General features: G+C 54.0%; 1 protein-coding gene and 1 long non-coding RNA gene across 6 annotated transcripts; one reads left to right on the forward strand and one right to left on the reverse strand.

Moving 5' to 3' along the window:
- On the forward strand, positions 1-12303 carry TOB2 (transducer of ERBB2, 2). 3 transcript variants are annotated; one of them, XM_025458637.3, is made up of 2 exons: positions 1-153; positions 8310-12303. In XM_025458637.3, the coding sequence occupies exon 2, from the start codon at positions 8407-8409 to the stop codon at positions 9415-9417; it is 1011 nt and encodes a 336-aa protein (XP_025314422.1). In that variant the 5' UTR covers positions 1-153; positions 8310-8406; the 3' UTR covers positions 9418-12303. The 3 variants fall into 3 exon arrangements, with proteins under 3 accessions (XP_025314422.1, XP_025314408.1, XP_025314417.1); XM_025458623.3 differs by lacking the exon at positions 1-153 and adding an exon at positions 942-1414; XM_025458632.3 differs by lacking the exon at positions 1-153 and adding an exon at positions 1061-1418.
- LOC112667120 (uncharacterized) lies at positions 12022-27858 on the reverse strand. Of its 3 annotated transcripts, none has more exons than XR_007413738.1 (3): positions 27508-27858; positions 20766-20935; positions 12022-17507 (listed from the first exon to the last, which is right to left on the reverse strand). It is a non-coding gene; the product is annotated as an uncharacterized LOC112667120 (long non-coding RNA). The 3 variants fall into 3 exon arrangements; XR_007413737.1 differs by lacking the exon at positions 27508-27858 and adding an exon at positions 22480-23454; XR_003141056.3 differs by lacking the exon at positions 27508-27858 and adding an exon at positions 21544-22106.

Here is a 27858-nt window from a genome sequence, read left to right on the forward strand (position 1 = left end):
TCTCCCTAGAAGCAATGTCACTCTGTCTAGTGTCCCGTACGGGGGTCGCCCGCGGGGAGAGCACACGGTTGGACCGGAGAAGGGCTGAGCCCCGCCCGGGGCGGCCCGGGGGCGCGCCTGCGCAGAGCCGGCGCTGGCCTCTCGGGCCGCCAGGTAATGGGGGCCAGAGGCGGCACCTGGGAGGACTTTGTGGCGCTGGGCTCCTTCTCCCTTTTCCTTGTCGCCTCCTCTTCCTCCCGCCCAGCGTGCCTGGGCCCCGGTTTCCCCGGCGGAGGCACGGCGCGCTCGGGAGACTCGAGCCAACCCGAGTTAATAAAGGAGCGAAACGTTTCCAAAGCTCGCGCTGCCCCCCAACTCCCCCCTCCTGCCAGGGGCGGTGCCGGGGTGTGCGAGCCGTGGGGGTGGTCGGACAGCCCGACGCCCAGACCCGGAGGGACTCGCCAGGGTGGCCTGGCGGACCAGGCCGGGCGACCGGACGAACCGTCGGCCCTGGGGCAGGTGCAGGGCCAGGCCGCGGGCGGGGAGGGGGGTGCCTCCCCGCGACGTCCGTGCGTCCCCACGTCTAAGGTGAACCACCCGGTTCCAGCCCGGGCCCCTGCGCGCCCGGAGCTCGCTGTCTCCCTGGGGAGACCCTGTGCCCAATGAGCACGCTTTCGGAGTGGGGGGCCTGAAGGAAATCAGGGTGGCACGGCGCTGCGATGCGGGGGAGCAGGCAGCACTAGACCGGCTAAAGGCGGCCTCGCCGGCGTGTGAGCCGGGATGGGGCGAGCAGAGGCCGGCCACGGGACGGCAGGGCACCCCTGGGCGCGCCCGGAGTCGCTGGCCGCGCGGCCCGAGGGGTTAAGCCGCCGGGCGGGCTGGGAAGTAGTCCCGGCCCGGCGCCCGGCCCCGCCCCTGCAGGGCGGAGGGACGCATCACGCAGGGGTGGGGAAGCCGGATCCGTGCGCAGGGTTGCTAAGGGTGAAACTTTTCATTGACTTTGCTCACTTCGGGCCCGGGCGCGGGAAGGTGCGGGTCGTCGCCGGAGAGAAGCGAGTGGCTCGGGCGACGCGGGGCCCGAAGGGCAGGACCGCCCGCTGGCCAGAGCCCGGCCCGTCCTCCGCCCCGCGACACGAGCCGCCCCCCGGCCAGACATCCCCGCGCCGTCGCCGCCGGCCCGCCCGCCCGCCTTCCATCCCCCCTCCGCCGAGCCTGACCTCCAAAAAGCTGTAAGAATTATTATTGAGAGTCCGAGCCCCAAACTCCCTCACTTGCCCCCCCCACCAACCCTCAACGAAGAAAAGAACCCATCAGCCTCCGGCCCGGCGGCGCCCAGGAAGGAAGGAACAGCGACCTCCGCCCCGCGCCCGGGACCACCCTGGAGGGAGAAGTCGCGCTGCGGCCGGCAGACCGCCCCGCCACCGCGGAGACCCGAGTGAGTGAGTGGGGGGCGTGCGGGCGGGGGGCCCTGAGACGCCTTCCCCCACCCCGTCCCGCTCCTGCTCTCCGCTTTGCTGGACGCAGCGCGCTGCTGTCGTGCACCCCCTCGCAGGACTGGCCAACATTTCCCTTTCCCCTTCCACCTCCCCTGTGGACCCCCCCCTTTTCCCCGGTGCCCCGCTCCTCTCCGTGTTCTGAGTGTGGCCTCCTGGGTGGGGTGCATTTCCTCCCCTCTCCGCCTCCCTCAGTTCTTCATAACGTAGAGACTCGCTAGATTTTTCCTTGTCCCCCCGCCCCCCCAAAAAAGCCCATAACTTCCACGCCATTAAATAAATCAGAGGAAGAAGTAAGGGGATCCAGGTCTTGTTATTCTGCTGCTTTTCCCGTGTGCGGGGAAGGGGGTGGTAATAATAGGGTTTATTTCTGGCCCCGTGGAGCTGAGGGATAGAAGGTAGACATCCCCTTTTGGACCGGTCATTGGTGACTGTCCTCTGGCCCCTCAACCAGAATTTACCATTTTGGCTTGAGCTCTTTATTCTCTGTAGTGTTTTAAGGGAAAACCGTGCTGGGGGTGGTGGTGGGGGGAGTACCTTTACAGCAACACCAGTGAATGGACTCGGGTTGGTCCCAGTGAGATGCCTGGGAGGAAGAGCCCTACTTCTGAGCTGGTTCACCTCCTGCCCAGAGGATGGACTGTGCCCTTGACCAGAGACGGAGGGGAGGAGGGGCAGCTGGCAGGCCTTCTCCCACCCCGCAGAGGAACCAGAACCCTACACAGCAGGCTTCAGCCTGGGCCAGCGGAGGGGGTCTCGGGTGCCTGCTCCGTGTCTAACCTTTCTCTTTCTCCTTCCTATACACCCTACCCTGGGACTGAGTCCCTCATCTTTGATTTTCCAGCGGAAAAACGCTCATTGCTTTCTTGGGCGCCTGCCCCCACCCCCTCTTAAGCAGTGGGGGAAAGAAGCTTGTGTGGGAGGAAGGATTAGGGAGGTTTAACACCGTGTAGGGGAGCTTTGCCGAGGATCTGGTAAGTCTGGTCATAGAGCAGGCCTTGCAATGGGAGGAGACTCACAAACAATTTCAAGTATTAGAATATGTTGTTCGGGTGTCAGATGTACGGTTTTCCTTCCTTGCCGGGAACCTTTTCTCATTTCCCTAGCTGGGTCTAGTTACTCGACTTGGATTAGAAGAGGGGTGAGGCTTGGGCCCTGCTGGCTTTGGGCCTTCTGATTTTCGGCCCGGCCCCTCCCCGCAGCTTAACTGGGAATTTCTTTGGCTGAGAGGACGGGAGAACTGGGTTTCGTTCCTGCCTTTTCTGGCTTGGGGGTGCTGGACCGGAGCCCGCTGGGCATTAAGTGAAAAGGCTTTTTTCTTTTTTCCCTCTTTGAATTCACCCGTCCCTACAGCAACTCCAGACGGAGACCACTCAGCCCAAGGAATACAGATTAAGCGGCGGGGGGGGAGGGGGGGACGGCGGGGGGATGTGTGACCTTTATCTGTCCCACCCCACCGCGTTCACCCAGAAAAAAACTCATTAGAAGGAAATCCTTAATTGAACAGTCAAGGGAGGCCGTGAAGTGGAAGGTGGGGTGGGGAGCGAAGTTCAGCCTTTCTTGAGACCAAGACGTGAAACCCGTGGGGGGTGGTACGATACGGGGTGTAGGCCTTATGGGTAAATTTATATAAAATGTATTAGGCGGTGGGCGGGGGGGGGGCGTCCACCACAGCGCGCATGTGCATCGGAAACTTTTCCTTGGTTCTCCGGACCTCGGCCAGCTCCCCTTACGGGGCATGCGCGATTCGCTGGCTAAACCTTCGCAAAGCACTCAGGGAAGTGTAGTGTGCAGAGAAAGTAGGTCACTTGCTCCAACCTAACTGTAAGGTGTCTGAGGACTACAATTCCCAGAGTGCAGAGCGCGCCTTCGCTGCCTGCCTACGTTGGAGTTCAGTGAAGTCTTCCTGGCTTTACAGGAATCGAGTGCCCCAGAAAGGGCCCTCTTCCTCGGAAGAGTTGGGCTTGCACAGTCCATGTTTGAGGCAGATGGTGGAGACTCTGGGCGGGGTGTTGCGGTGCATCGGCACAAGTCCGGGAAGCCCTTCAACCATACCTGCGGGCCTGGGTGGCTGCCTCAGATTGGCGTGGTGGGGCCGGGTGGTCCCACTGAGCCTGGGTCTCACTCCCTGGGATCCAGATTGTGGCACCTGCTGGCCTTGTCAGAATTGAGGACCCCTCCTCCCCGACTCCTCCTTCCAGACTCACTGAATCTGATAGTGCTTGGTCGTAGGACCATTTGGATGTTAAGGCTTGGGGTGCCTGGATATTGTTACAGATACTTGTAGTTTGGAGATCCGAGAAGTTCCCTCACCATCATCCCTCCTTTTTCCCCTTTAAAACATAGTTGCTTTTCTTAAGATCCTTCCTTCTCAGTTTAGTCATAAGTTCTTTCTGGAAACCCCATTACCATATCGTTGACTACAGCAGCCACCTTTCTTACCCCATTTTTGTCCTTCTCTTAAACACTCTTTAAAACAGTAGTCAGGGGAGGCCTGGGTGGCTCAGCGGTTGAGCGTCTGCCTTTGGCTCAGTGCGTGATCCCGGGGTCTGGCGATCGTGTCCAGCATCGGGCTCCCTGTGAGGAGCCTGCTTCTCCCTCTGCCGATGTCTCTGTGTCTCTCATGAATAAATAAATAAAATATGTTAAAAAATAAAACCCACCACAAGTCAGCACAGAGGATCTGAATCCCACATTAATTTTGCTGTTGGAAATAAACAAGCGAAGGAATATTCAATTCTGAAAGAAATTGGACAGAATTTACTCTCACATTTGCAACTTTTTAATATGTCGACAAAAGGTAGATGTTGCTATTGTTAAATACTTAGCTTTGTTTGGTGTTCAAGGGGGTTGGTTTTGTTTTTACGTTTTTGCCACCTTTCTGGCTTTTTGCACCTGAGTCAGGGTTGGAGAAGAACTCAGAGTTCTCTCTTTCCTCTTTAACTCAAATCTACTTGTTCCTTGTATTGAAGAGTAGTTACTACTAAGCTTTCTAATCTTACCAAATACTATGAATATTTTATGTATAAGCCTAGAATTTGTCCATAGCCTTAAAAAAAAAAAAAAGAACAGACTCATCTGAGTCTCCTCTCTTTAGTTCAAGACAAGACAGCACCAATGCTTTAATCCTCTGTTCCATAAGCTTCTTGAAGTCAAAATTAGAGCCTGAGCTGATAGAGCAGAAAATCTCATTCTGGTTGTCCAGCATTTTTGAAAGGTTCCACCCCACAGCCATCTGGCCCAGCCTGTTCTCCAATTAAAGAGGCAAAGATGGCATTATATACTTCCTTATTTGTGTGGCAGCATCATTGAGGTATAAATTGGTGTGCAGCTTTAGTTGCTTATGCTGCAGAAAATGGTTAGCTAGGCAGGGCTGATGACAGTGGTTCTATTGTATTTTGGGGTAGGAGGCTTATTTCCCAATGACTTTGGCCTGCATTTAAAATGCTCCCATTTTGAAAAGATAAAAAGGAGAGAGGGAAACAAGCCATAAGAGACTCTTAACGGGGGAAAAAAAAAGAGAGAGAGAGAGAGAGAGACTCTTAACAAGAGAGAACGAACTGAGGGTTGATGGAGGGAGGTGGGTAGGGCATGGGCTAGATGGGTGATGGAGATGAAGCAGGGCACTTGTGATGAGCACTGGGTGTTGTTTGTAAGTGATGAATCACTGAATTCCACTCTGAAACCAATATTACATTGTATGTTAACTAAGTAAAATTTAAATTAAAAAATTGAGGGGCAGCCCCCGTGGCGCAGTGGTTTAGCGCCGCCTGCAGCCTGAGGTGTGATCCTAGAGACCCAGGATCGAGTCCCACATTGGGCTCCCTGCATGGAGCCTGCTTCTCCCTCTGCCTGTGTCTCTGCCTCTCTCTCACTCTGTGTCTCTATGAATAAATAAATAAAATCTGTTTAAAAAAATGTTTAAAAAAATTAAAAATTGATAAATAAAAAAAATGCTCCCATTTTGAAGCTAAACTGTTGAGGGAAGGTTAACTTGGAAGTCGCATATGCAGCAAAGTTTGAGGAGGCCTAGAAAGGTGTAGGAGCCCCTTGGTCTGATTCTTATACCAAGAGGCCATGTGGTGCTTTGGGGAAGTGTCATGTCTTTATTTTTTAATTAATTAACTTTAAATTTTTTATTTTATTTTATTGTTTTTACTTATTCATGAGAGATGCACAGAGAGAGGACGAGACATAAGCAGAGGGAAGAGAAGCAGGCTCCATGCAGGGAGCCCGATGTGGAACTCTATGCTGGGATTCCCGGGATCACACCCTGAGCCAAAGGCAAACACTCAACTGCTGGAGCCACCCAGGCGTCCCTCATGTCATATTTAAGTTTATTTTACTTTTTTTTTTTTTCTTTTTCCTGGGTCTTTTTTTTTTTTATTTTTTTATTTTTTATTGGTGTTCAATTTACTAACATACAGAATAACCCCCAGTGCCCGTCACCCATTCACTCCCACCCCCCGCCCTCCTCCCCTTCTACCACCCCTAGTTCGTTTCCCAGAGTTAGCAGTCTTTATGTTCTGTCTCCCTTTCTGATATTTCCCACACATTTCTTCTCCCTTCCCTTATATTCCCTTTCACTATTATTTATATTCCCCAAATGAATGAGAACATATAATGTTTGTCCTTCTCCGACTGACTTACTTCACTCAGCTATTTTACTTTTCAAAAACACTTTGGAAACATTGTCTTTAACTCCAGGCCCATCCTTGGGAACCAGTGCCAACTTTCTTCATAACTTTTTAATCTCCATGTTGGACAGCTCTGGTGGACTGTCATGGCCCTTATAGACTTCCACTCTTGGGGAAGGCCTTCAGCCCTGGTAGCTAGTCTTGCATCTAATGATGAGTCCAATCCTTATAAACAGAAAGCCCCCTATCTTTACCTTTTCCTCCCTTCTTTAAACCTTGAATTGACCTGTCTGTGCTCCCAGCACCTCTTGACCCCCCATGTGACCCTCTGCTCAAACCTGAAATGAGGGTGGGACTGGACCTAGCCAGTGTCCTATGATGCTCCATATTGACCCAATGCTTCTTCTCTGATAATCACCTCAGAGAGGGAGGATCCAGTCCTAAAAATACCCCTATGAGCCGTGGCCCCAGTCCTGAGAATGATAAGGAAATGAGTTGAGGCAAGTGTCCAGAAAACTCAAGATCCCCAAGCCTAGAATTAACACCTATATATTCTATGCTGGACCCAGAAGGGATTTTAATCAAAACCCAGCCCCAGATCTATAGTAGGGCAGAAGATGCCCCTGATGGACCATGGATTAGTCTTGTCTCTGCTGAACTCAGCAGCACATTTCCATCCAGAGGCCTGGCTGGTACCTGTTCTGGCCCTGCCAACCCGCGAAGAGGGTCCTTTTTCAGTTTTCCCACCGCATGACCCTGGAGCTGCTCTTTTGGAAAAAGTGAGGAGAATAGGATCACTGGCTCTCAGGACTTTACTGATCATCTTCCTGAGACATGAGTCTGGCCCAGACCTCAGGAGTAAACCTTTTTGACCTCTGTGGGAGCTGGCTGTGAGAGAATCCCAAAATAACAATCTGAGTGTTTATCTTGGGCTGTCTCCTCTCCAGGGATCTCCAAGCACTTGATAAATCTGATCTGGTGCCAAGGACAGGTGGTCAGACAGTCCCCAGGAGACTGAGTGATGATGGGTCCCCAGCTGGAGGCTGCAGGGTGATGGAAAATTTCGTCTCTTTGCCACCCTCATCACCTACACTCTAGCCAAAAGCTAGAGTCCCTCAGGCCACACTCGTGCTGCTCTTAAGGATTTTTTGGCATCTAGGGCCTTGTCTCCGTTCATTTCCTCTGCTTCCCTGAGACAGCCCCTGGTCAGCGGTCCGTTGTTGGCCCACGCCTCTGGTTGTGACAGGTCTTGACTTCTTGGGGATCATTTTCTTGTCTTTATTCTTGGAGGCGTGCTGGATGGAGGTGCTCCCTTTGGTTACAGTGTGGTGGTGTTGTATCAGTTCTGCAAACCCAGGGTGAGGGAGAAAGCATGTACACCCAGGGAGCCCAGGATGACAAATTAGATGTGACTGCAGTCCAAGCCAGTAAAAAGTAAAAAGTTGGCGGTGCTGCTTCCTGTTCGGTAATCTGTATCCCTTTCCATTTAAGGAAAAAAACTAAGGATTTTAAACTTATATCTCAGCCTGTGACAGTTTGGGAGCACGACTTCACCAAGATGTTACGAAGATAAGTTAGCAAGAGCCTTCCCAGCTGAATTAGGGGCTTGATTTCTTTTTTTTATAGCAGTCATATAGTGACTTGGATTCTCAAAATAGTGGAAACCACAGCACTCCTGTTTCTTTAGAATTACTTGAAAAACAATAGCTCATTTTATCAAGTGCCTTCTAAATAGCAGGTTCAGTGTGAGACAGTTTACATCCTTGAGCTAACTTACTCTCCATGATAGCCTTATGTTCCTGATGAAACTAAGGTGCAGAAATAAGTGGCTGGCCCTCAGTCACACAATTAAGCTGGTCCCCAGTGGAGCAGAAAAGGGGCCTTGAGTCTATGTGATCTTTTTTTGTTTTTTAAAGAATTTATTTATTTATTCATGAGAGACAGAGAGAGGGGCAGAGACACAGGCAGAGGGAGAAGCAGGCTCCGTGCAGGGAGCCCAACATATGGGACTTGATCCCAGGACTCCAGGATCACAGCCTGGACCGAAGGCGGCGCTAAACCGCTGAGCCATCCAGGCTGCCCGAGTCTATGTGATCTAAAGTTGGTGCTTCTCTATCCTTTGCCATTGATCCCCTGCCCCCCACCCCCACCCCCACTTTCTGCATATCTGCTCATGATACTCTTTGTTCTCCTTTCTCAGAGCTGTCTGGAGCCCGAGGCTGCCTACCATACATCACCTGCCACTGCCTGTGGCCTGTACACGTGCCCTGAGCTGATTGTCCGCCCAGGAAAGGACCATGCAGCTAGAGATCAAAGTGGCCCTGAACTTTATCATCTCCTACTTGTACAACAAGTTGCCCAGGCGCCGGGCAGACCTGTTTGGGGAGGAGCTTGAGCGGCTCTTGAAAAAGAAATATGAAGGCCACTGGTACCCAGACAGGCCACTGAAGGGCTCTGGCTTCCGCTGTGTGCACATCGGGGAGATCGTGGACCCAGTGGTGGAGCTGGCCGCCAAGCGCAGTGGCCTGGCCGTGGAGGATGTGCGGGCCAACGTACCCGAGGAGCTGAGCGTCTGGATTGATCCTTTCGAAGTGTCCTACCAGATCGGTGAGAAGGGGGCAGTGAAAGTGCTGTACCTGGATGACAGTGAGGGCTGTGTTGCCCCGGAGCTGGACAAGGAGTTCAAGAGCAGTTTCAACCCTGACGCCCAGGTCTTCGTGCCCATCGGCAGCCAGGACAGCTCCCTGTCCAACTCCCCGTCGCCGTCCTTTGGCCAGTCGCCCAGCCCCACCTTCATCCCCCGCTCTGCCCAGCCCATCACCTTCACCACCGCCTCCTTTGCCGCCACCAAGTTTGGCTCCACCAAGATGAAGAAGGGGGGTGGGGCGGCAAGTAGCGGGGCAGTGGCTGGTGGGGGAGCCGGGGGCCCACAGCCTCCCCAACAGCAGCCCCGCCTGGCCCGCTCCCCCACCAACAACCTGCTGAAGCACAAGAGCCTCTCTCTGTCTCTGCACTCGCTGAACTTCATCGCGGCCAACCCGGCCCCTCAGTCTCAGCTCTCACCCAATGCCAAGGAGTTCGTGTACAACGGCGGGGGCTCTCCCAGCCTCTTCTTTGACGGCGCCGATGGCGGGGGCAGCGGGGCAGGCCCGTGCAACAGCAACAGCTTCGACGTGGCCCAGGTCTTTGGAGGCGGCGCCAACAGCCTCTTCCTGGAGAAGACGCCCTTCGTGGAAGGCCTCAGCTACAACCTGAACACCATGCAGTATCCCAGCCAGCCCTTCCAGCCTGTCGTGCTGGCCAACTGACCACCCACCTGCCACCGGGCCAGGAGCGCCTAATACCACAGAAAAGAGAAAGGAAAAGAAAGTCCAAAAAAAGAGGAAAAGAAAAATACACAAAAAGATTTCCAGTCTTCTCACTCTGGCTTCTAGAAAAAAAGATCCAGCCCAGGCATGGAGTGGGAGGGGGCTCCTGAAGCACCAAGTCGTGTTTAACTCAACCCCCTGCTGTTTTCCTGCCTGCCTCTGATTTATTTGGTTGGTTTGGGTTTTATATTTTTTCTTTTTTTTTTCTTTTCTTTCTTTCTTTTTTTTTTTTTTTTACATGTAGTTTTCTATATAACATCTTTAATTAGTGGCTTCCTGTGCTAAGAATGGTCCAGATGTGAATTGCTGCTCCCTGCTCCCTCCCTTTCTCCCTCCCTCCTTCACACCTGGTTTTATAGGATTGGTGTGTCCAAGCTCACAGGGAAGGAAGAGCCGCAGTTGGGGCCTGACCCTGCCCAGAGCAGGGAGAGGCTGCCCCCCATGTCACTGCCCCTGACATTCAGCTAAGCTTTCACTCAAAGCCATCCAACCTCAGCAGGCCACCTTGGGCCCTGCCACCCGAATAGGTTTGACCCCAGCCCCCCACTCCCTCTCAGGCCTGAGCCACGTGGGGAGCTGCTGACTGGCTACTTGATACCCTCCCGCTAGAGCTGATGTCTGTGACTCCAGGGAGGTTAGCACTTGGTCTAGTGGAATTGCTTTCATCTCTGTCATGTAGCCCCACGCCACCACCCCCACCTGGCCCAGACTCTCATCATGGCCCCAGAGACCCAGCCATTGACATGTGGCCTCTCCTGCAGCCCCTTCTTCCCTGGGCCTGAGGTTGTGGGTAAGGAGGTGGGGCAGGTGTGGGTGCGTGTGTGTGCGCGTGCGTGTGCGTGGTTTGCTGTCCTGTTTTAAAGGATTCCAAGCCATGTAAACCCTCCCCACCCCCCAACATGATTCCAGGTTGCAGCAAGTGCTTATTTTATGTAGGAGGTTGGGGAATGGGCCTGGGAGGGTCGTCAGTCCTTTTGTAGGGTGGGTCATGTGTTGGGGTGAGACTGCGGCTGAGCCTAAGACACTCCCAGGGGAAAATACTGCAGAAGGAACTGGTTTCCAGACTGTGGAGGGATCTGCACTTTTGTTTTTGACCAAAAAAGGGGGGATGGGGGGTAGCTGTGAGGGGCTAAGGGAATACCAGCCTACCGGCCCCCCGATGCCTAAGAGGAGTCCCTGGACTCAGATCCTCCCGTTTCATTGTGACCTTAACCCAGGGTGAGGAGCCGCTCACCTGAGCACCCTGGGGGGTGGGAGTTTGGAGTCAGTGCCTAGAGTGCGCAGTCCTGAGCCTTGAATTGAGACTTAACAGTCTTTGGTTGTAGATGTTCTTTTAGTCTGTTTCTGCCCCTGCCTGCTTGAGAACTTCTTGGTACCCCTTGCTGTCCCCTCTCACTGCCCGACCCAATCCCACTGGGCCTTGATGCTGTGAGGGGTGGTCTCAGGCAGGTGGCAGGGCTGGACAGGCAGGTGGCCATGGCAGGTGGCGCGTGTGGACTACAGGAGAGCCCCGGCCCCTGTCTCTGCCGGAAGAGAAGTTGTCTCTCCCACCTGACCCTAGTGAGCCAGCTTCCATGCCATGATGCTTTGGCTGGTGGGCCACATGGCATCAGGGCCCCCATCACCGGAAAGTACCAAAGCCCTTGGCACCCCCACCCCACCCTCCTGTGACCCCAAGTGGGGCAACCGCCGTGGCAGTGGGTCCGGCCCAGACAGACACTGCCAGCCTCCTCCCTGCAATGGGCACCAGCTCTACCTCCCCCAACGGGGCAATGCTCCGGCTCCTCAGCCCAGGATCATCTGTCCCCTAGATTTCTCAGGGGCCAGCCCAGTCTGGGCCCTACCCTCTCCGAGCCCTCCACTCCCGCACAGTGACAGGCCCAGGCAGATGGCTGCTCTCTGGGAAAGGTTGGATGCTGCCTTATTTATGTCCTCTCCCGGCCCCTTTCCCCTGCACTCACATACACAGGTACCCGCCCCCCGGTCGGCTTGTTCTCGCCACATCTAGGGAGAGGGGAGACCAACCCCTTAGTGTCTTTTGAAATACGAAGAAAAAATGTATGTTCCGGAGCATGACTCCAGGGCTGGGCTCTTGGGCCCAGTTCAGTCTGTCTCGTCTCAAATCTAGGCATTTTTGCTTCAATTTTATTTTTTTTAAGGAAACAAAAACAAAAACCTGCACTAATTTACCTGGTTTCGTAGGAGAACTTTTTTTTTTATTTTTTACATTTTTTGGTGTCCGTTTGTATTGAATAATTTGCTACATTTGTAAAATGTAAGAGGTATATATAATATATGTATATTTCTAACGTAAAAAACGTAATTTTTTTCTTTTCAAGATTTTTTCTTAAAAAGAGGAGAGAAACAGATATTTTTTCAGGAAAAACAAACTTTAAAATAAAAAAAGAGGAGAATTAAACCTATTTCTCCCCTTTCCCCATCCTCTCTGTCTGCCCCTCTTTCCCAGGAACAAATCAAAAAAGGTGGATCATCTTGTAAAGAATGTAAACTTTTAGTCCAGAATGATGTATTTTTCTCAATGCAGTGAGCTATAGATTCTCTAGTTGACCCCTCGGGATGGGAAGGAGGGCATTGAGGCAACGTGGAGAGGAGCTTGGGGGAGCAGGGTAATGAACTTGTTTTCTTTAGTGAAGGAGGAATACAATCGAGCGTTTTGTATTCAGAATGTTGTGCAATATTTTGGAATGGGACATTGGTGTGTTTAGAGATTTAGTTTAAAAACAAAACAAAAAGATTGATCAAATCTGTACAGTTTATATTGTTCCAGATTTTTTTAAGTTTGTATTAAAAGCATGATATATAATAGCCTGCTGCTTGCTCCTGGCTTGTTTCATTTGGGGGGCCCCTTTTAGGATGGAGAGAAAGGGAGGAACCCAGCCCCTGTTGGTCCTCCTCACCTGACTCGGGGTGCCTGAGGTTCACCACCTACCACATCAACACAAGACACAGAGTTCCCACTTCCGGGGGTTCTTTTCCACACCGGAAGCAGGCTCCCCAAGGCTGGGAACTGCCCAAGCTCCCTCTGCTGATGGGTCATGGAGCCAGTACTGGAAGCAGAGCCTTGAGAACAGGATAACTTAGTGGCTTCTTCTGGAATGGCCTATTCCTGGGAGGCCGAGGGAGGGACCTCCCGCCTGGTCTCCATGACAGAGATTTGCCTACCTCACAGGGCTTCGCTCAAGTGGGCGAGGATGAGAGGAGCCCATCCAAGGCAGGTTCCGTCAAAGACCTGGCACTCGGACTCGCCCTTCTCCAGGCCCCAGGCCAGGCCATTCCCGAGCTGCCTGAGCCTGGGGGTGGGAAGAGCTGAGCGGGCGGTGCTGCCCACCGCAGGGTCAGCTCCTGGCATACCTTCAGCCCGACGGGGACCCTCAGCCTCGCAGGCCCCCGCAGCCAGTAAGTCAGTGAAGCTAATTGCCCTCACAGCAACGTGGTGGTACAGGTGTTGTCTCCACCGTACAGCTGCGAACGGGGCTCCCAGGTGGATTCCCTGCTGGGTCCACAGGACTGGTAATGGGAAGCTGAGGTTTTGTGTGTGACGTTTCCATGTCTATAGAGAGGTGGTAACCTGTAGAAGAGTGACGCCCTCCAAGGGGAGTGGGAGGGCTGACCTTGCCACCTCCAGGCTGGGATGGGGTGGGGGTGGGGGGCAGGAGGCTCTTCTGGGGCCTCAGTGGGATGGAGTCTACTCAGGCCCCTCACTTCCCAAACAGGCCAACGCTGATCCCTCCCCATCCGAGCATGAACTAGGCCTAGAAGCTCTCAGGCCAGACCTCCACCCTCTGCACAGGGTCCCAGGAGCTCCCGACGGCTGGCCCCTCTGTGGGCCACTTCCCCACCAAGGCCCAGGCCTCTGCCTGACCAACATAAGGCCACTGCCAGGGCTCTCACTTTCCTCTGTCCTGCCAGGGAGGAGCCCAGCCTGTCCCTGTGACCCTGTGTGCAGGCTGCCCGCCTACCTGTGGGACCCAGGGCTCCTAGCACACCCAACTCCTACTTGTGCTAACAAATACCTAGCACAGGTCCTGCCACAACAGATGCCCGGAGTCACCCACTGACACTCCCTGCACATGTGCCTGAGAGCTGGCAGGGCCTGGGGGAGCCCCAGCTCAGCGCCGAGACCACCTTCCCAGTCAGCCCTTCTGGCCGAAAGGCTTGGAACAAACCCCAAATTCTCCACAGCACAGGCACAGAAATGATTTGTTCATACGTTAATGTTTTCCTTTATTCACTAAATGCTCACTGGCTCTGAAGTGGTGTAGTGGGAGTTCGGGGGTAAAGAGCTGCCTGGGTCCCCGGCCTTATCCCAGAGGAAGAAAGAGCATTCTGGTAGACTCAGAGAGCTCCCCAGGGGGAAAAGTCTCATTTATTCACTTGACAAACCCCTGAACACCCTCGGTCTGCCGTGGGAGCGCAGGTGAGGGAGCCGTCACCGGACAGGTGTGCACAGGGGGCCTGAGAGCCCAGGGAGCAGGAGGCACAGAAACCACACGTTCGCCAGGAAGGAGAGATTCAAGGCCAGGCCTCTCCCCGGGGAACCATGAGGGAAGAGACTGCTCTAGCCCCTCAGAATCCCTGGCTTCCAGGCCCACCCCTGCTGCTCCCCTGGGGGACCGCAGGCAAACCACTTCACCTCCTCTGAAGCCTCATTTCCCTCACTTCTAAAATGGGGATAATAGGGCTGCCTGGGCGGCTCAGTCAGTTATGCATCCTACTCTTGGTTTCTGCTCAGGTCATGATCTCAGGGTCGGGAGATCGAGCAGAGCCCCGCGTTGGGCTCCCAGCACAGGGCAGGGTCTGCTGCTCCCTCCCCCTGTGCCCCCGCCTGTGCTTGCTATCTCTCGCTCTTCCAAATAAATAAACAAAATCTTTAAAAATAAATAAAATGCGGATAATAATTATGCTCGTTGTGAAAATGAAATGAAATAACAAGTGAAAAATGCCTCACACTGCAGCCGGCCCAGAATAAACAAGTGTCTCACTTTCTTCACCAGGGCCATTACCGTCCCATCTCAACCACCACAGGCCAGCCCATCCCGGAGGCTCCCTTACATCATCAGCAAACAGGCCGAAACCCAAGCCCTCCAGCAGCAGGACCAGGCTGGGGCACAAAAGGAAACTCCATCCTTGGAGCAGAGACGAGGTCGGCCCCTGCCCTCCCCTCTGCCAGGGTGGGAGGCCGCTCGTCCCCAGCAATGCCCTCCACCCCATACTATAAAGTATGCTAACTGCCACTTGTTCTCTCCAGAGGCCCAGCCTTCAGTCTTGACCTGCGTCCTGAAACCTCCTGGGAGTTTCTCTCTGGAGAACAGATGGGTGGGTGGGTGTGAGTCATGGCAGCAGGAGGGCCCTGCTCCCTTGGTCACTGTCTGCCTGAGTCAGGGCCCACCCATAGGCTAAGGGGATGCCTCTGTCTGGTCCTCCCCGCTGCCACCTCCCGCTGAGTGAGTCAGGGGCGGAGGAGCACACTCTCACCCTCCTCCCTCCTTCCCTTGGGCCTGGCCAGTTGGGCCAAGTCATGCCTGGGCAGGGCCTAAGGACAGGCTGGAACCAGCCAAGAAGTCTCCAAGCCCCTGGGCAATAGGAACCTACTGATCCCTGGTTTTTAGTTTGGGGGATTTCACTGCCAGCAAGAGAAGTGGGCTCTTGGTCCTCACAGCTGCTAACTTTCTGTATAACCTTGAAAACTTCTCTTCTCTCTTGACACCTGTCCCACTTGTACCACAAGGCATAGCGGGGCTGGGCCCCTGGCCAGCTAGACCAATCCCTGGGCCAATACCTCTTCCTGTCTCGGTGACTCCCAAGACCTGATGAGGGTCCTGAGCTGTAGCACCTTTCCCAGGGAGGGGAGGGAAGAGTGATGGGCTAAGTCCTGGGCAGGACCACATGAGTCCTGGCAGAGACCTCCTCACCCCCTGCCCAAGGCATGAGGCCCTGATCAGAAGACTGCTGGGCTGTGGCAGGGCTAAGTGAGGAGGACTGTGGAGAAGAAGAGGCCTGGCCCACCCACTGGGACAGCTGGGTCCTCTGGCTAGCTGTGCCCTGTCTGGCTCTACTCAACACTTTAAAAAAATTTTTTTTTATTTTTATAAATTTATTTTTTATTGGTGTTCAATTTGCCAACATATAGAATAACACCCAGTGCTCATCCTGTCAAGTGCCCACCTCAGTGCCTGTCACCCAGTCACCCCCACCCCCCGCCCACTCTACTCAACACTTAACGGACATCATACAGCACGGAGTCCCCCATAAATGCTGGACACTGTTCCAGGCATGTGGGAAATAAGGGTGAACAACAGGAAAAAAATCCCTGCTCCCCTAAAGACGATGTGCTATTAACCACGAATAAATGAGAAAATGTCAGACAGTGAGGATGGGCCATGAAGATGGGCCGTGAAGACAGTCACAACCAGTGATGGTAGCTAGTGACCAAGTGGCTCCTTTAGATTGGTCAGGGAAGAAGGGGCCTTCCCAAGGAGGCGGCTCTCCATCGATGACCTGAATTACAGGAGAAGTAGCAGAGCGAGCAGCTTGCTGCAAGGGCAAGACGGGAACAAACATGGTCTGCTTAGGAAAAGAGAAGGCCACCAGGAAACAAGAGCAAAAAGCCCCAGATTGGCTCAAAGACAGCCTCGGGGCCACATCATAGGATTTTATCTTAGTTGTGAGGCTTAAGTCTCTCACCCCCAGGCTGCCCCATGTCTGGCTGGCAGAGACAGTTCCCTCACACAATCAACGAATCTTCCCAGAACCCCTCCTTTGAGCCAGGCCCTGAGCTGGACACAGCGGCCCAGAGCGTGGGCCAGAGGAAGTGAAGGATACGTCTGGTGATGGAAACTAGACCCAGGTCATTATGACTTCAACACCTTGATCGGGTCCATGACAGAAAAAAGTGCAGGGAGACATGAGTGCCCAGAGTGAGGCTCCCACCCAGCCCAGGAGGGCTCTGCAGAGGGCTGACTGAGCTTGTGAGCCAGGAGTTCAGGCACAGAACACAGGCCGAGTGCTCCAGCATGGGCTGGTAAGATGACACCCGGACTGAGCCTTGGGGGGCTCCAGGCAGTCAGCAGGGAGGCCCTCAGAGGATTGAGACTCAGGAGTGGAGGGGTGAGGGGTGCAGCCATGGGCACAGCCAGTGCAGACGGTGCCCTTCAAGGAGCCACAGAGATATCCCAAAGGCAGAAATATAAAACTAAAACTAACAACTTCTAAAAGAAAACAGAAGAGAAAATCATTGTGATCTTGAGTTAGGCAAAGAGTTCTTAGATCTGACTCCCAAAAAATAATCCATAAAAGAAAAAACTGATAATCTGAACTTTATTTTTTTAAAAAAAAGGGTAGCCTGGGTGGCTCAGTAGTTTAGCACCACCTTCAGCCCAGGGCTTGATCCTGGAGACCTGGGATTGAGTCCTATGTCGGGCTCCCTGCATGGAGCCTGCTTCTCCCTCTGCCTGTGTCTCTGCCTCTCTCTCTGTGTCTCTCATGAATAAATAAATAAATCCTTAAAATAAAAAAATAATAAAATATTTTTTTTAAAAGTACCCTTAGACACTGGTAAGAGAATAAAAAGACAAGCCACTGGGAGAAACTGGAAGAAAATATTTGCAAATTATATGCCTCTGATAAAAGTGTTTTATACAGAACCTATAAAGAACTTTCAAAACTCAATTATATCATTTTGCAATATACACAAATATCAAATCATTATGTCATACACCTGAAACTAATATGTTATAGGTCAATTACATCTAGAAAACAAAACAAAACACCCCTCAATTATAAGAGAACAAACAACACAATACAAAACTGGGCAAAAGATCTGAACAGACACTTCACAAAGAAGATACATGAATGGGAATGCCTGGGTAGTTCAGTCAATTGGGGTGACCAACCCGATTTCAGGTAGGGCTGTGATCTGAGGGTTATGGGATCAAGCCCCATGTCAGGCTCCATGCTTGGCTTGGCATCTGCTTAAGATTTTCTCTGTCCTTCTCCCACTCTCCTTCTTTCTATAAATAAATAAATAAATAAATAAATAAATAAATAAATAAATAAATAAATAAATATCTTAAAAAACAGATATGGAAATGGTAAATGAGCGCATGAAAAACTGCTCATCATCAGTCATTAGAAAAATGCAAATTGGGACACCTGGGTGGCTCAGTGGTTGAGCATCTGTCTTTGGCTCAGGGCATGATCCCAGAGTTCTGAGATCAAGTCCCACATCGGGCTCCCTGCAGAGTCTGCTTCTCCTTCTGCCTGTGTCTCTGCTTCTCGGTCTCTGTGTCTCTTATGAATAAATAAACAAAGTCTTTTTTTTTAATTTTTATTTATTTATGATAGTCACAGAGAGAGAGAGAGAGAGAGAGGCAGAGACACAGGCAGAGGGAGAAGCAGGCTCCATGCACCGGGAGCCCGATGTGGGATTCGATCCTGGGTCTCCAGGATCGTGCCCTGGGCCAAAGGCAGGCGCCAAACCGCTGCGCCACCCAGGGATCCCAACAAAGTCTTTTAAAAAAAGAAAAATGCAAACTAACACCACAATAAACACACCTATTAAAGCAGCTAAAATTTAAAAGATTGACAATACCAAGTGTTAACAAAGATAAGGAGGAATTAGTAACTTTCATACACTGCTGGTGGGAATGCAAAATGTTACAACCATTTTGTAGAATAATTTGGAAGAGTCTTTGGAAGTTAAACACATAACCTACAATGGGATCCAGCCATTCTGTTCCTAATTATTTGCTCATAAGAAAAGGAAATCAGGGCGCCTGGGTGGTTAAGGGTCTGGCTTAGTTGGTTAAGGGTCTGCCTTTAGCTCAGGTCATGATCCTGGGATCCTGAGATCAAGCCTTGTGTTGGGCTCCCTGCTCAGCAGGGAGTCTACTTCTCCTTCTCCCTCTGCTGCTCCCCTCCACTCGTGCTTTCTCTCTCTGAAATAAACAAAATCTTTAAGAGGAAGGAAGGAAGGAAGGAAGGAAGGAAGGGAGGGAGGGAGGGAGGGAGGGAGGGAGGGAGGGAGGGAGGGAGGGAGGGAGGAAGAAAGAAGAAAGAAAGAAAGAAAGAAAGAAAGAAAGAAAGAAAGAAAGAAAGAAAGAAAGAAAGAAAATGAATGTCCATACCAAGACTTGTACACAATGCTCATAGCACCTTTATGTGTTAGCCCCAGATGGGAAACAACACAAAAGTCCTTTAAGGGGTGAACAGTTGAACAAGTTCCACTATAACATACTATGGAATACTCCACAACAATAAAAAGAAATGAGCTTCTGACACATGCAACAAACACGAATGAACCTCAAAATATTAAAATGAGTGAAAGTCTGACAAAAAAAAAATATATATATATATGATTTGAATCCATTTACAGATGATTCTAGAAAATGCTAACTAATCACGTAGTGACAAAAAGCAGATTAGTAGCTGCCTGGGACAGGAGAGGAGGAGGGAAAGAGACAGGAGAAAGGGATTAAAAATGGGAACAAGGAAACTTGGGGGTGATGGGAAAATTCAGTATTTTGATCGTGGTGACTAGAAGGCACAGCCCATACTTGATGGTCCATTCCACAAATACACGTTGCCCTACTATGTGCAAAGCCCTGTGTTCTCGGTACTGGAGATGGAACAAGGACAACACGGTCCCTGCCCTCCCAGGACCCCGTCCTCGGAGGCAAGAGCGGTAATAAACCTGATACATAAATGAAAGCCATGCACAGAAATAACTTCAGGGAAACAATACGGCGACCAGGCAGGAACACGAGGTGGGGGGAGTGAGGGAAGCGGTCCAGGGGGGGTCCCCATGTCTCATGTGTAGCCTCAGCTGGGTGGTGTGGCCATGCCAGAATCTGGGGCCCTCTCTACAGCTCCCTGGGCCATATGGTGTGGAACAGGGTTGAGCCCGGCTCACGAGGGCACGGAGCCCCCCCACGGCCAGCTCCCTGCCCAAGGGGGCCTCTCACCTTGGCTCAGCTGCATTTGGGGACAGGCAGGGTAGATACGCCCGGGGCAGGAAAACAGGTTTCTCAGAAGCCCAGCTGGCTTCTCCTCACAGGCACCCTAGGGAGCCCACCCTGACCAGAATCAGGGTTGCCTTCTGGGGAGAGGGCAGGGGTTGCAGGAGGGGCACCCTCATGAGCAGGGCTCGCAGGGAGGCAGGAGGGGGTGAGGCGCGCTCCTGGCCTCTGGGAGGACAGCTCCGGCCTCCTGCTTGTGACGGAGGGGATGGGACAGGCCAGGCTGGCCTGACGCCCAGAGGGGCAGGGCTGGAGGTCATCGGCCACCGGTAGGGGGGCCTGCTTGGCCCGTTCTCTGGACACAATGTCCTGGACTGCTTCACAGCTTGGCTGGCCGACAGGGAACAGTAGCTGGCAGAGGGTACGGGCAGCCGGCCGACTGGGGGCGGGGAGCAGCCTGGCCTGAGCAAAGGGCTTGTTCGCACAACCTGACCTGCCACCTTGGGCAAAGAGAGGAGCAGCTTGTCTGGGAGGGAGATGAGGGGACCTGGCGCCCTATGAGGGCCTCAGCGATCCCTTCCCTAATGTCTGCCTTAGTTTCCCCATATGGCTCCCAGCTGCCCTCCCTTGAGCAATGCTCTACGAGAGTAAGTGCCCTGCAAGTGCTGGCCCTGCGCCGTACCACCATGACCTTAGGCACCTCACAACCTCTCTGAAACTCCGATCTTCACCTGAAATATGGCACCTACTTCTCTGGGTTTGAAGGCACGGGGGGCATTTAAGATAGTTAACCCTCACAGAGGAGGTGCCTGACGTAGTAGTGGGCTCTAATGGCCACGTTAATAAGGCAATGGTAACGTCTATGTATTGAGGGCCTCCTGTGTGCCAGGAACTTTGCCTACATTTCCCTGAATCCCGGCAGCAACCTGAAGGCAGGTTTTATCTTCCTCATTTTCTAAGCGAGAACACTGAGCTTCAGCAAAGTGGCACAGCTGATATTAGGGGCAGGTGGCTCCCCACCCCTATAGGAAAAAGCGCAAGAGCCCGATGGGCAGACCCCAGGGGATTCCCTCAGGTGGAGTTGAGCCAGGGAGGGCCTGAGGGAGGAGTCCTAGAAACCCAGCAGCTGAACCCAGAGACCATGCTCACTTGCCACAGGACATTTCTGGCAGAGTCCAAACTGTATCCAGACATATAAGCCAAGGTGAGGGACAGTTGTGGGGAGCGATGTATTCATTCATTTAGCAAATATTAATAGAGGGAAATACAGCCTGGAGAGGGGCTGCCAGACTTTGGACTCAGATACTGTACCTTGTGAGGTGTGTGTCCTGGAGGTAGCGTGACGCCCAGTTTTCCCAATGAAGGTACTGTGTCCCAGGAAACCCCTCAGTCCAAGGCAAACCAGGATGGTTGGTCGCCCTAGCTGGAGGAGTTACTCCACCTCTTGGTTTCCTCAATCGTAACAGGACACCAATTCTCACCTGTTGGAGGGTGAAATGAACAGAAAGTCCTGGACTCAGTCTAGGTCCAATAACTGGGAGCAGGGATAACAGCCTTTCCTCTTATCCTGGTAGAGGCTGGGGAGGAGGGGAAGGAGGGGGGGTTGATCTTCCCAGTTTTGTAGATGAAGGGACTGAGGCTCCCATCGAGTCTGAGCAGCACACAGAAGGCTTGGGCAGATACTTCTCTTATCCCCAAATCTGCTTTTTTTTTTTTTTTTTTTTAAGATTTTATTTATTTATTAGAGAGAGAGAGACAGAGACAGAGACACAGGCAGAGGGAGAAGCAGGCTCCATGCAGGGAGCCCAATGTGGAGCTGGATCCCGGGTCTCCAGAATCAGGCCCTGGGCTGAAGGCGGCGCTAAACCACTGAGCCACCCGGGGTACCCCCAAATCTGCTCTTAGAAGGTACTAGGCCCTCCAGGACCAGCCCTGCCCACAGCTGCTGGCCAGGCCACAAGGCAGGCCTGGGCCATGTGCTCCCTGCGCAGAGACCAAGGTCCACAGGGACCCAAGGCTAGGCTCGGGTCCTGCACGGTGCCAGATCCTGGGAGGGCATTAGGGGAGAATTAGAACAGGTCACAGTTACCTCCCTAAGTCCTCAGCAGGTGCTGACACGCCCCGCTTCTTCCCTGCAACACGAGAAGGGCCCACCAGCAGTCCGAGTTTACAGGTGGGGATACTGAGGCTCTGAGAGGCAAAGTCTGGCCAAGGTCACCATGGGGCAGGGGGAGGAACCAGTCACCAGCGGGGGTCACTGCCTGACTTTAGAATTCAAGACAGACTGTGGCCCAGGCACGGGCAGGGAGAGGGGCGGGAGCTCTGGAAGGCTCCGGGCGCAGGGGACCCCGGGGCCCCTCCGGTCCTGGTCATCGAGGGGCCCTTCGCGCGGAGGAGCAGGCCGTGACCCGCGGCCCCGCGGCCGTTCTGGGGCTCCCATCACAGTCTGGGCTCCCCTGTAAGCCCAGGGATCCTTCCTAGCCAGCGCGGTCACCCCATCCCCGCGGGGCCCCGGTCGCGGGGCCCCGTCAGGGAGCCGCCTCAGTTTCCCCTGGGCGTTCAGCAGCAGCGGAGCGTGCTGAGCCACGCAGGACCGCGCCCAGGGAGGGACCGGGGCCTCTCCTTTCCGGGCCCCCGAGCCCCAGCGGCGGCGGGGGCGGGGGAGCGGGGGGCGGGGGTTACGTAACGGGGGCGGGGCGGCGCGGGCAGCCAATGGGGGCGGCCCTCCTAGCAAGGCCCGGCGGCGCCGCCTTCCCGCAGCCGCGCGGCCCCCCCGGCTCTAGCCAAGCCGCGGGGCCGGGGCTGGGGGCGCGGGCGCGGGCGCGGGCGGACGGGGCGGGCTCCGAGCCGGCTCCGGGCCCGCGGACCCCCTGCGCCCCCGCCCGCTGCGCGACGGCACCCTCCGGGCCGGGGCCCCGCCCCCTCCTGCGCCAAGGTCACCCGGGCCCGCGCCGCCCCTTCCCCGCCGCGCGCGTCGGCCTCCCCCGCTCCCCGGCGGCTCCTGCCTCCCTCCGCTCGCACTTACTTCATCCGGCCTGGCCTCGCTGTTATTTATATCCGCGTCTGGCTCCCCAGCAGACGGCTCTGACGCGAGGCGGCGGCGGGGCCGGCCTGGGGGCCCGCACGCACACGGTGTGCTGCAGGTGCCGGCCGCCGGGGTCCCCGGGGGGGCAGGGGGCTGAGGGAGCCCCTCGCCGAAGCCCCTGGCTTAGGGCCTGCTCGCCTCCCCCCCGGGAAGTGGAGGAAAGGCCGCAGGCAGCCACCACCCGAGGTCGCCCCCATTCCCTGCTCCGTGGCCCTGGCTCTGCTGCTTTGCCCCGGGTCAGGGATCATCTTGGGCTTCCGTGCTGCGCTCAGGAGGCCCCCAAAGGTGGATCGGGACCACCGGGCGGCTGCTTAACTGTGCTGATTCTGGGTTTCCACGCCAGGCCCCTCTGCGTGGGCCTTCTGGGGGTGAGGCCTGGGACTCAGCATTTGAAACAGGCTCCCTAGGGGAGCTTGGGCTTTCTGAGGTTTGGGAGCTGTCTTGGGGTTGCTTTGGGGGGAGGGAGCAAGCAAGTGGCAGGAGAGTGGCAGGTTGGGACTGTCCCTGCTTTGATTTGATGGACAGGGTGGAAAGACAGGGCAGAGGAGTGAGGGGCTGCCGTGGGGCGGGGGAGGTTAGATTGGGGTTTGTGGCTAGGGACTGCCTGAATTGTGGAGGTGGAGCAACACCCTTCACACAGGTAAAGCCCTTCAGTGCCTACTAAGGGGCCCAGTAGATCCCACCATTCTCCAGCAACCTTGCGAAGTGGGCCTTGTCCATCTTACAAAGCTCAGAGACCGGATGTGACCTGGACAAAGTACCTGGCGAGAAACAAGCAGGCTCAGGACCCAATTGGATTCCTTCATCCAAGCACTAGCTAGACACTGGCACAGAAAAGGGAATACAATACAGTTCCTGCCCTACAAGCATAGTGGGTCAGGAAGAAAGGTGGGCAGCACACACAGCAATCAATCCTGATCAGGTTGTGGTCTGATGAGCATTGACAGCTCAGAGCTGAACTGTGAAGGATGAACAGGAGTTCCCCAGGAAGACACAGGAGGGGGCATTCCAGGCAGCAGGAACAGTTTGTTCAACTGCTCAGACGCCTGAAATAGCAATCGCTGTAGGGATCTAGAAGCGGTTTGAGGCTGAGGCTTAGAGCCTGTCAAGTACGTGATGAGAGATGAGGCTGGATGTGCAGGGAAAGCCTTGACCAGGCAAGGCCTGACTTTGTCCCGAGTGCAAGGGGGTGGGAAGCCCAAAGAGGAGGGGTGAGGAGTGAGGGGGAGGCCCAACGAATGGGGTGCCCCAGTAGCTGAGGCAGCAGGGTCTCCTTTCCAGCCCTTCCCTGTCTTCTCGTGGCGACCTCACTTTCCCCCAGCCCCTACAGCCACCCTCCCTCCACCTCTCTATTAGCTAAAGCTGGGGACTGCCTGGGGATACTGGACCCCATCCAGATGGGCATGATAGGCTGTCTATGAGGACTGGAGTAGGTGATTCTGTCTCCCTGGATCTCAGTTTCCTCATCTATAAAATGGGGACAGCTCTAATCTGTTCCTCCTAAGGGTCAGAGTGAGATGCCGAGGCAGGGGATGGTCAGGAGGAGCTGGTTTGTTCTGAACAATGTCCAGCACAGCACTAGGCATTTGCTCATTTGGTGCCTCCCCCTGACCTCCATCCGAGACCTCTCCCCAAATGGTCCCCTGTCCCATGCACACCAGGCTTCAGGAACCACTACTTGAGAGCAAGCACTGCTGGCTTCAAGTTCCAGACCTGCCAAATCTCTCAAAGTTGGGGCCTCCGTTTTCTCAGATGCAAAATGGAATGTTCTCAAGTGCAGATCCCCAGCAGCCCCTCTTGTCCAGGACAAGCCAGGCGGGCTCTCCCCAAACACAGCAGAAAGGGCAAATCAGGACCCCCTCTGCGCCCCCGCCCTTGCCACCCCCAGGCCCTGCCAAGGACATCCTGTGCCCTGGTGATGTCACAGGGCCCTGGAAGCTGGGGCTGGCTGGAGCTAACAGCACTCTGACGGGATTTATTTTTAAACTCTCAGGGCATGGTCAGCTCCCTGGCCCCTCCCCATCCCACCTCACCTCATCCCTGCTGTCTCCCACCTGCCAGCTGAGCTCCCAGGCCAGTCTTTGAAGGTTTTCTCTGCACACGGTCTGTTTCTGCACCCACCAGGCTGCTGAGGGGCAGTGGGGAGCCAGGTCATTGGCCCAGTGTCTCTGATCACCAAATCCAGACCTACTGAGGGAAAGAGATGGGCCTCTGGAGGTGGACCCCAGCCTCCTAAAGCCCAAAGAGGGCAAGGGATTTGCCCAGGGCCCCACAGCCAGGGCCAGGGATTATCAGATGGGCTCTGTAGACACCCAGAATCCCTGGCTGGGCTGTACAGCTATCACCAGAGCTTCAATTCTTTCTTTTTCTTTTTCTTTTTTTTTTTTTTTTTTGCCGGCAGGCCTCAAGGCTTTCTTGATGCTGTATAGCTCAAACAAGCTGCAGGAATAGACTGGGTGCTGGGGTAGCCCTTGACACCATAGCCCTTACCAACACCCCAAGCAGGGTGTGTGTCCATCACAAGTGTCACACACTTACCCTCTCAAGTGACTTTAGACTAAAGACCTGTCAGCACCTTTAGCTTAGAAATTTATCCTGATGAAACACCCCTTTTATCAGTTCCATATGTTGGCCTTCTGGGTGAGATTGTGGTTGAAAATGAGGTTCTACTGGAAAAATCCATTTGACAATGGCAGCCTTGACTCCTCTATCCTCACAGCTGCCCTGGGAGGCGGGGCAAGGCCAGAGGCCTCCTTCAGCAAATGAGGCTCAAAGGAGAAGAGTGATTTGCACAGTAACTGGAATCCAAGGTTCTTCTGTCCTCCAGTCCTCGTGAGGTGAGGTGGACCTACCTTGCCTAGCCCAGCCCAGCCTGGGGTCGGTGGTCTCAGATACCTCTGCAGCTCATAGCAAGTAGGGGGGATGGGACCTTAGAATATCCATGTCCTGGGGCACCCGGGTGGCTCAGTGGTTGAGCATCTGCCTTTGGCTCAGGTCCTGATCCTGGGGTCCTGGAATCGAGTCCTGCATCAGGATCCCTGCAGGGAGCCTGCTTCTCCCTCTGCCTGTGTCTCTGCCTCTCTCTCTCTCTGTCTCATGAATAAATAAAATCTTAAAAAAAAAGAATATCCATATCTTGACTCTTCACTATAGTGCAACACAGACTCTAGACCCAGATAGACTTGGTTTAAAACCTACCTATGGGATCCCTGGGTGGTGCAGCGGTTTGGCGCCTGCCTTTGGCCCAGGGCGTGATCCTGGAGACCCGGGATCGAATCCCACTTCGGGCTCCCGGTGCATGGAGCCTGCTTCTCCCTCTGCCTGTGTCTCTGCCTCTCTCTCTCTCTCTCTGTGACTATCATAAATATTTTAAAAAAAAATAAAACCTGCCTATGGCATGTCTTAGCTGTGTGATCTTGGGAAAGTGACTTCACCTCTCTGTGCCTTAGTTTCCTCCCCTGAAAAATGGGGATAATAATAGGATGCAATTCTCGTTGTGGGAAATACTGCTTTGAGAGACCACCTGAAAAGTGCTTAGTATAGGCTGGACACTTAGTGCTCAACCGATGGCAGATATTATTATTATTATTATTACTATTACTATTACTATTACTATTATTACTATTCCTAAGCAAACAATCACTGAATTCTCACCTTGAAGCTGGACCTGGAAGGCTGGCTTCTTCGGACAGTATCTGGGCAGGGCTATGAGGAGTTGGGGGGGAGTTAGCTCAGCTGGTCTGGGAGAAAGAATAGTAGAGAAAACCTCTGGCTGAACTGGGGTGGGTGCATGGGGAGAGGCCAGAACCAGCAGGAATCCCCAAAACCTCAGCAGCCCCTTTGTCTTCTGCCATTACTACCACCACCACCCTCATCTTCCTAGGAGGTCACTTGAGCAAAAAGAGCAAGAGCCAGGTGGCAAGGCAGATGGCTTATCACCAGGAGGGTAAGGAGTCAAGCAAGAGAGCTTGTGCACCCCCCTTCCCATACCCACACCCAAGTGTGTCTGCAGGAAGTCCGTCAGAGCTGGGTTCCATTCCCACTTACTGTGGGGTCTGAGCCAAGTCACCTCATTTCTCTGAGCCTCAATTTTCTCCTCTGTGAAATGGGCATAAAGATACCATAAAGTGAAGATGTAATGAACAGGTATGTAAAGCATCTGGCACACAGTGAGTGATTAATAATTCTATCCCTTGAGAAGGGAAAGAGCCAGGCTGACTCTTTGCATGAAGAAGTGGGGAGGGGGGGCTAGGGACCAGAGCCCTCAGCCCCTTACCCACAGGAAGTCCACAGCCTCCGTGACTGGGCTGATGGGAGTAAGCATGACACTGTGATCTGAGGGAAGGAGGGCCTGGAGGGTCTGAATGCAGAAGAACTCAAAAGAGGGGCACCTGGGTGGCTCAGTCGGTTAAGTATCTGCCTTCGGTTCAGGTCATGATCTCAGGGTTCCTGGGATGGAGCCTCACATTGGGCTCCCTGCTCAGTGGGGAGCCTGCTTCTCCCTCTCCCTCTGCCCCTCCCCCTGCTCATGCTCTCTCTCTCTCTCTCTCTCTCTCAAATGGATGAACTCTTAGAAAAAAAAAAAAGAATGCAAATCAGGCAGTACAGGTGCTGCTCTTGGGGAAAGATGGAGAGACAAGATCCAGCTACCAGGTGCCTGGGGGCTGGAACAGAAATGAGTTGTCCTGGTGCCCTGGTGTGGACACACATGGACACACTCACTGAAACACAGACATCCAGGGACTCTGATACACACTCTGTCTCTCTCACACGGACACACACACACACACACACTTCAGATCACAGGGCTCAAGGCAAGAAAAGCCCTAGAGACTGCCTGGTTGATACAGCAGGAGGCTAGTTTCCTGTTCACCTGCCTTTTCCCCAGATGCACACACCACCCACACACCCATTACTGGGGAGGCCCCCCTCAAAGCCTCTCAGCCTCATTCTGCTAGAGTGGCCCACCTCGGCTCCTTGAAGCAGGGTTTCAGCCCTTGCTCACGTCTTATCCTCTGATGACAGATGAGGAAGCTGAGGCTCAGAGACAGGACCAGTCTTGTCAGAAGCAGCTGGAGGACTAGAGGAGGCGAGATCCAAACAGAACTCCTCATCCCAGATACCTCACTCTGGCTGAGCCCTGGTCCCCACACCCCACCCCCGCAGGCCTACATGTCAGCTCCCCAGGAAGAGCCTAAACTGCAGGCCATGGGAGGCAGGCAGGCCTCCCCGTGCTTCTCTCCCCCCCTCCTCGGCCTCTGTGGATACCCCTGGACCACGTCCACCAGTGGCCACTGGAAGAAAGGCGCGGGGCGGGGG

The sequence above is a fragment of the Canis lupus genome, chromosome 10 (assembly GCF_003254725.2).
Source record: "Canis lupus dingo isolate Sandy chromosome 10, ASM325472v2, whole genome shotgun sequence".
NCBI lineage: Eukaryota > Metazoa > Chordata > Mammalia > Carnivora > Canidae > Canis > Canis lupus.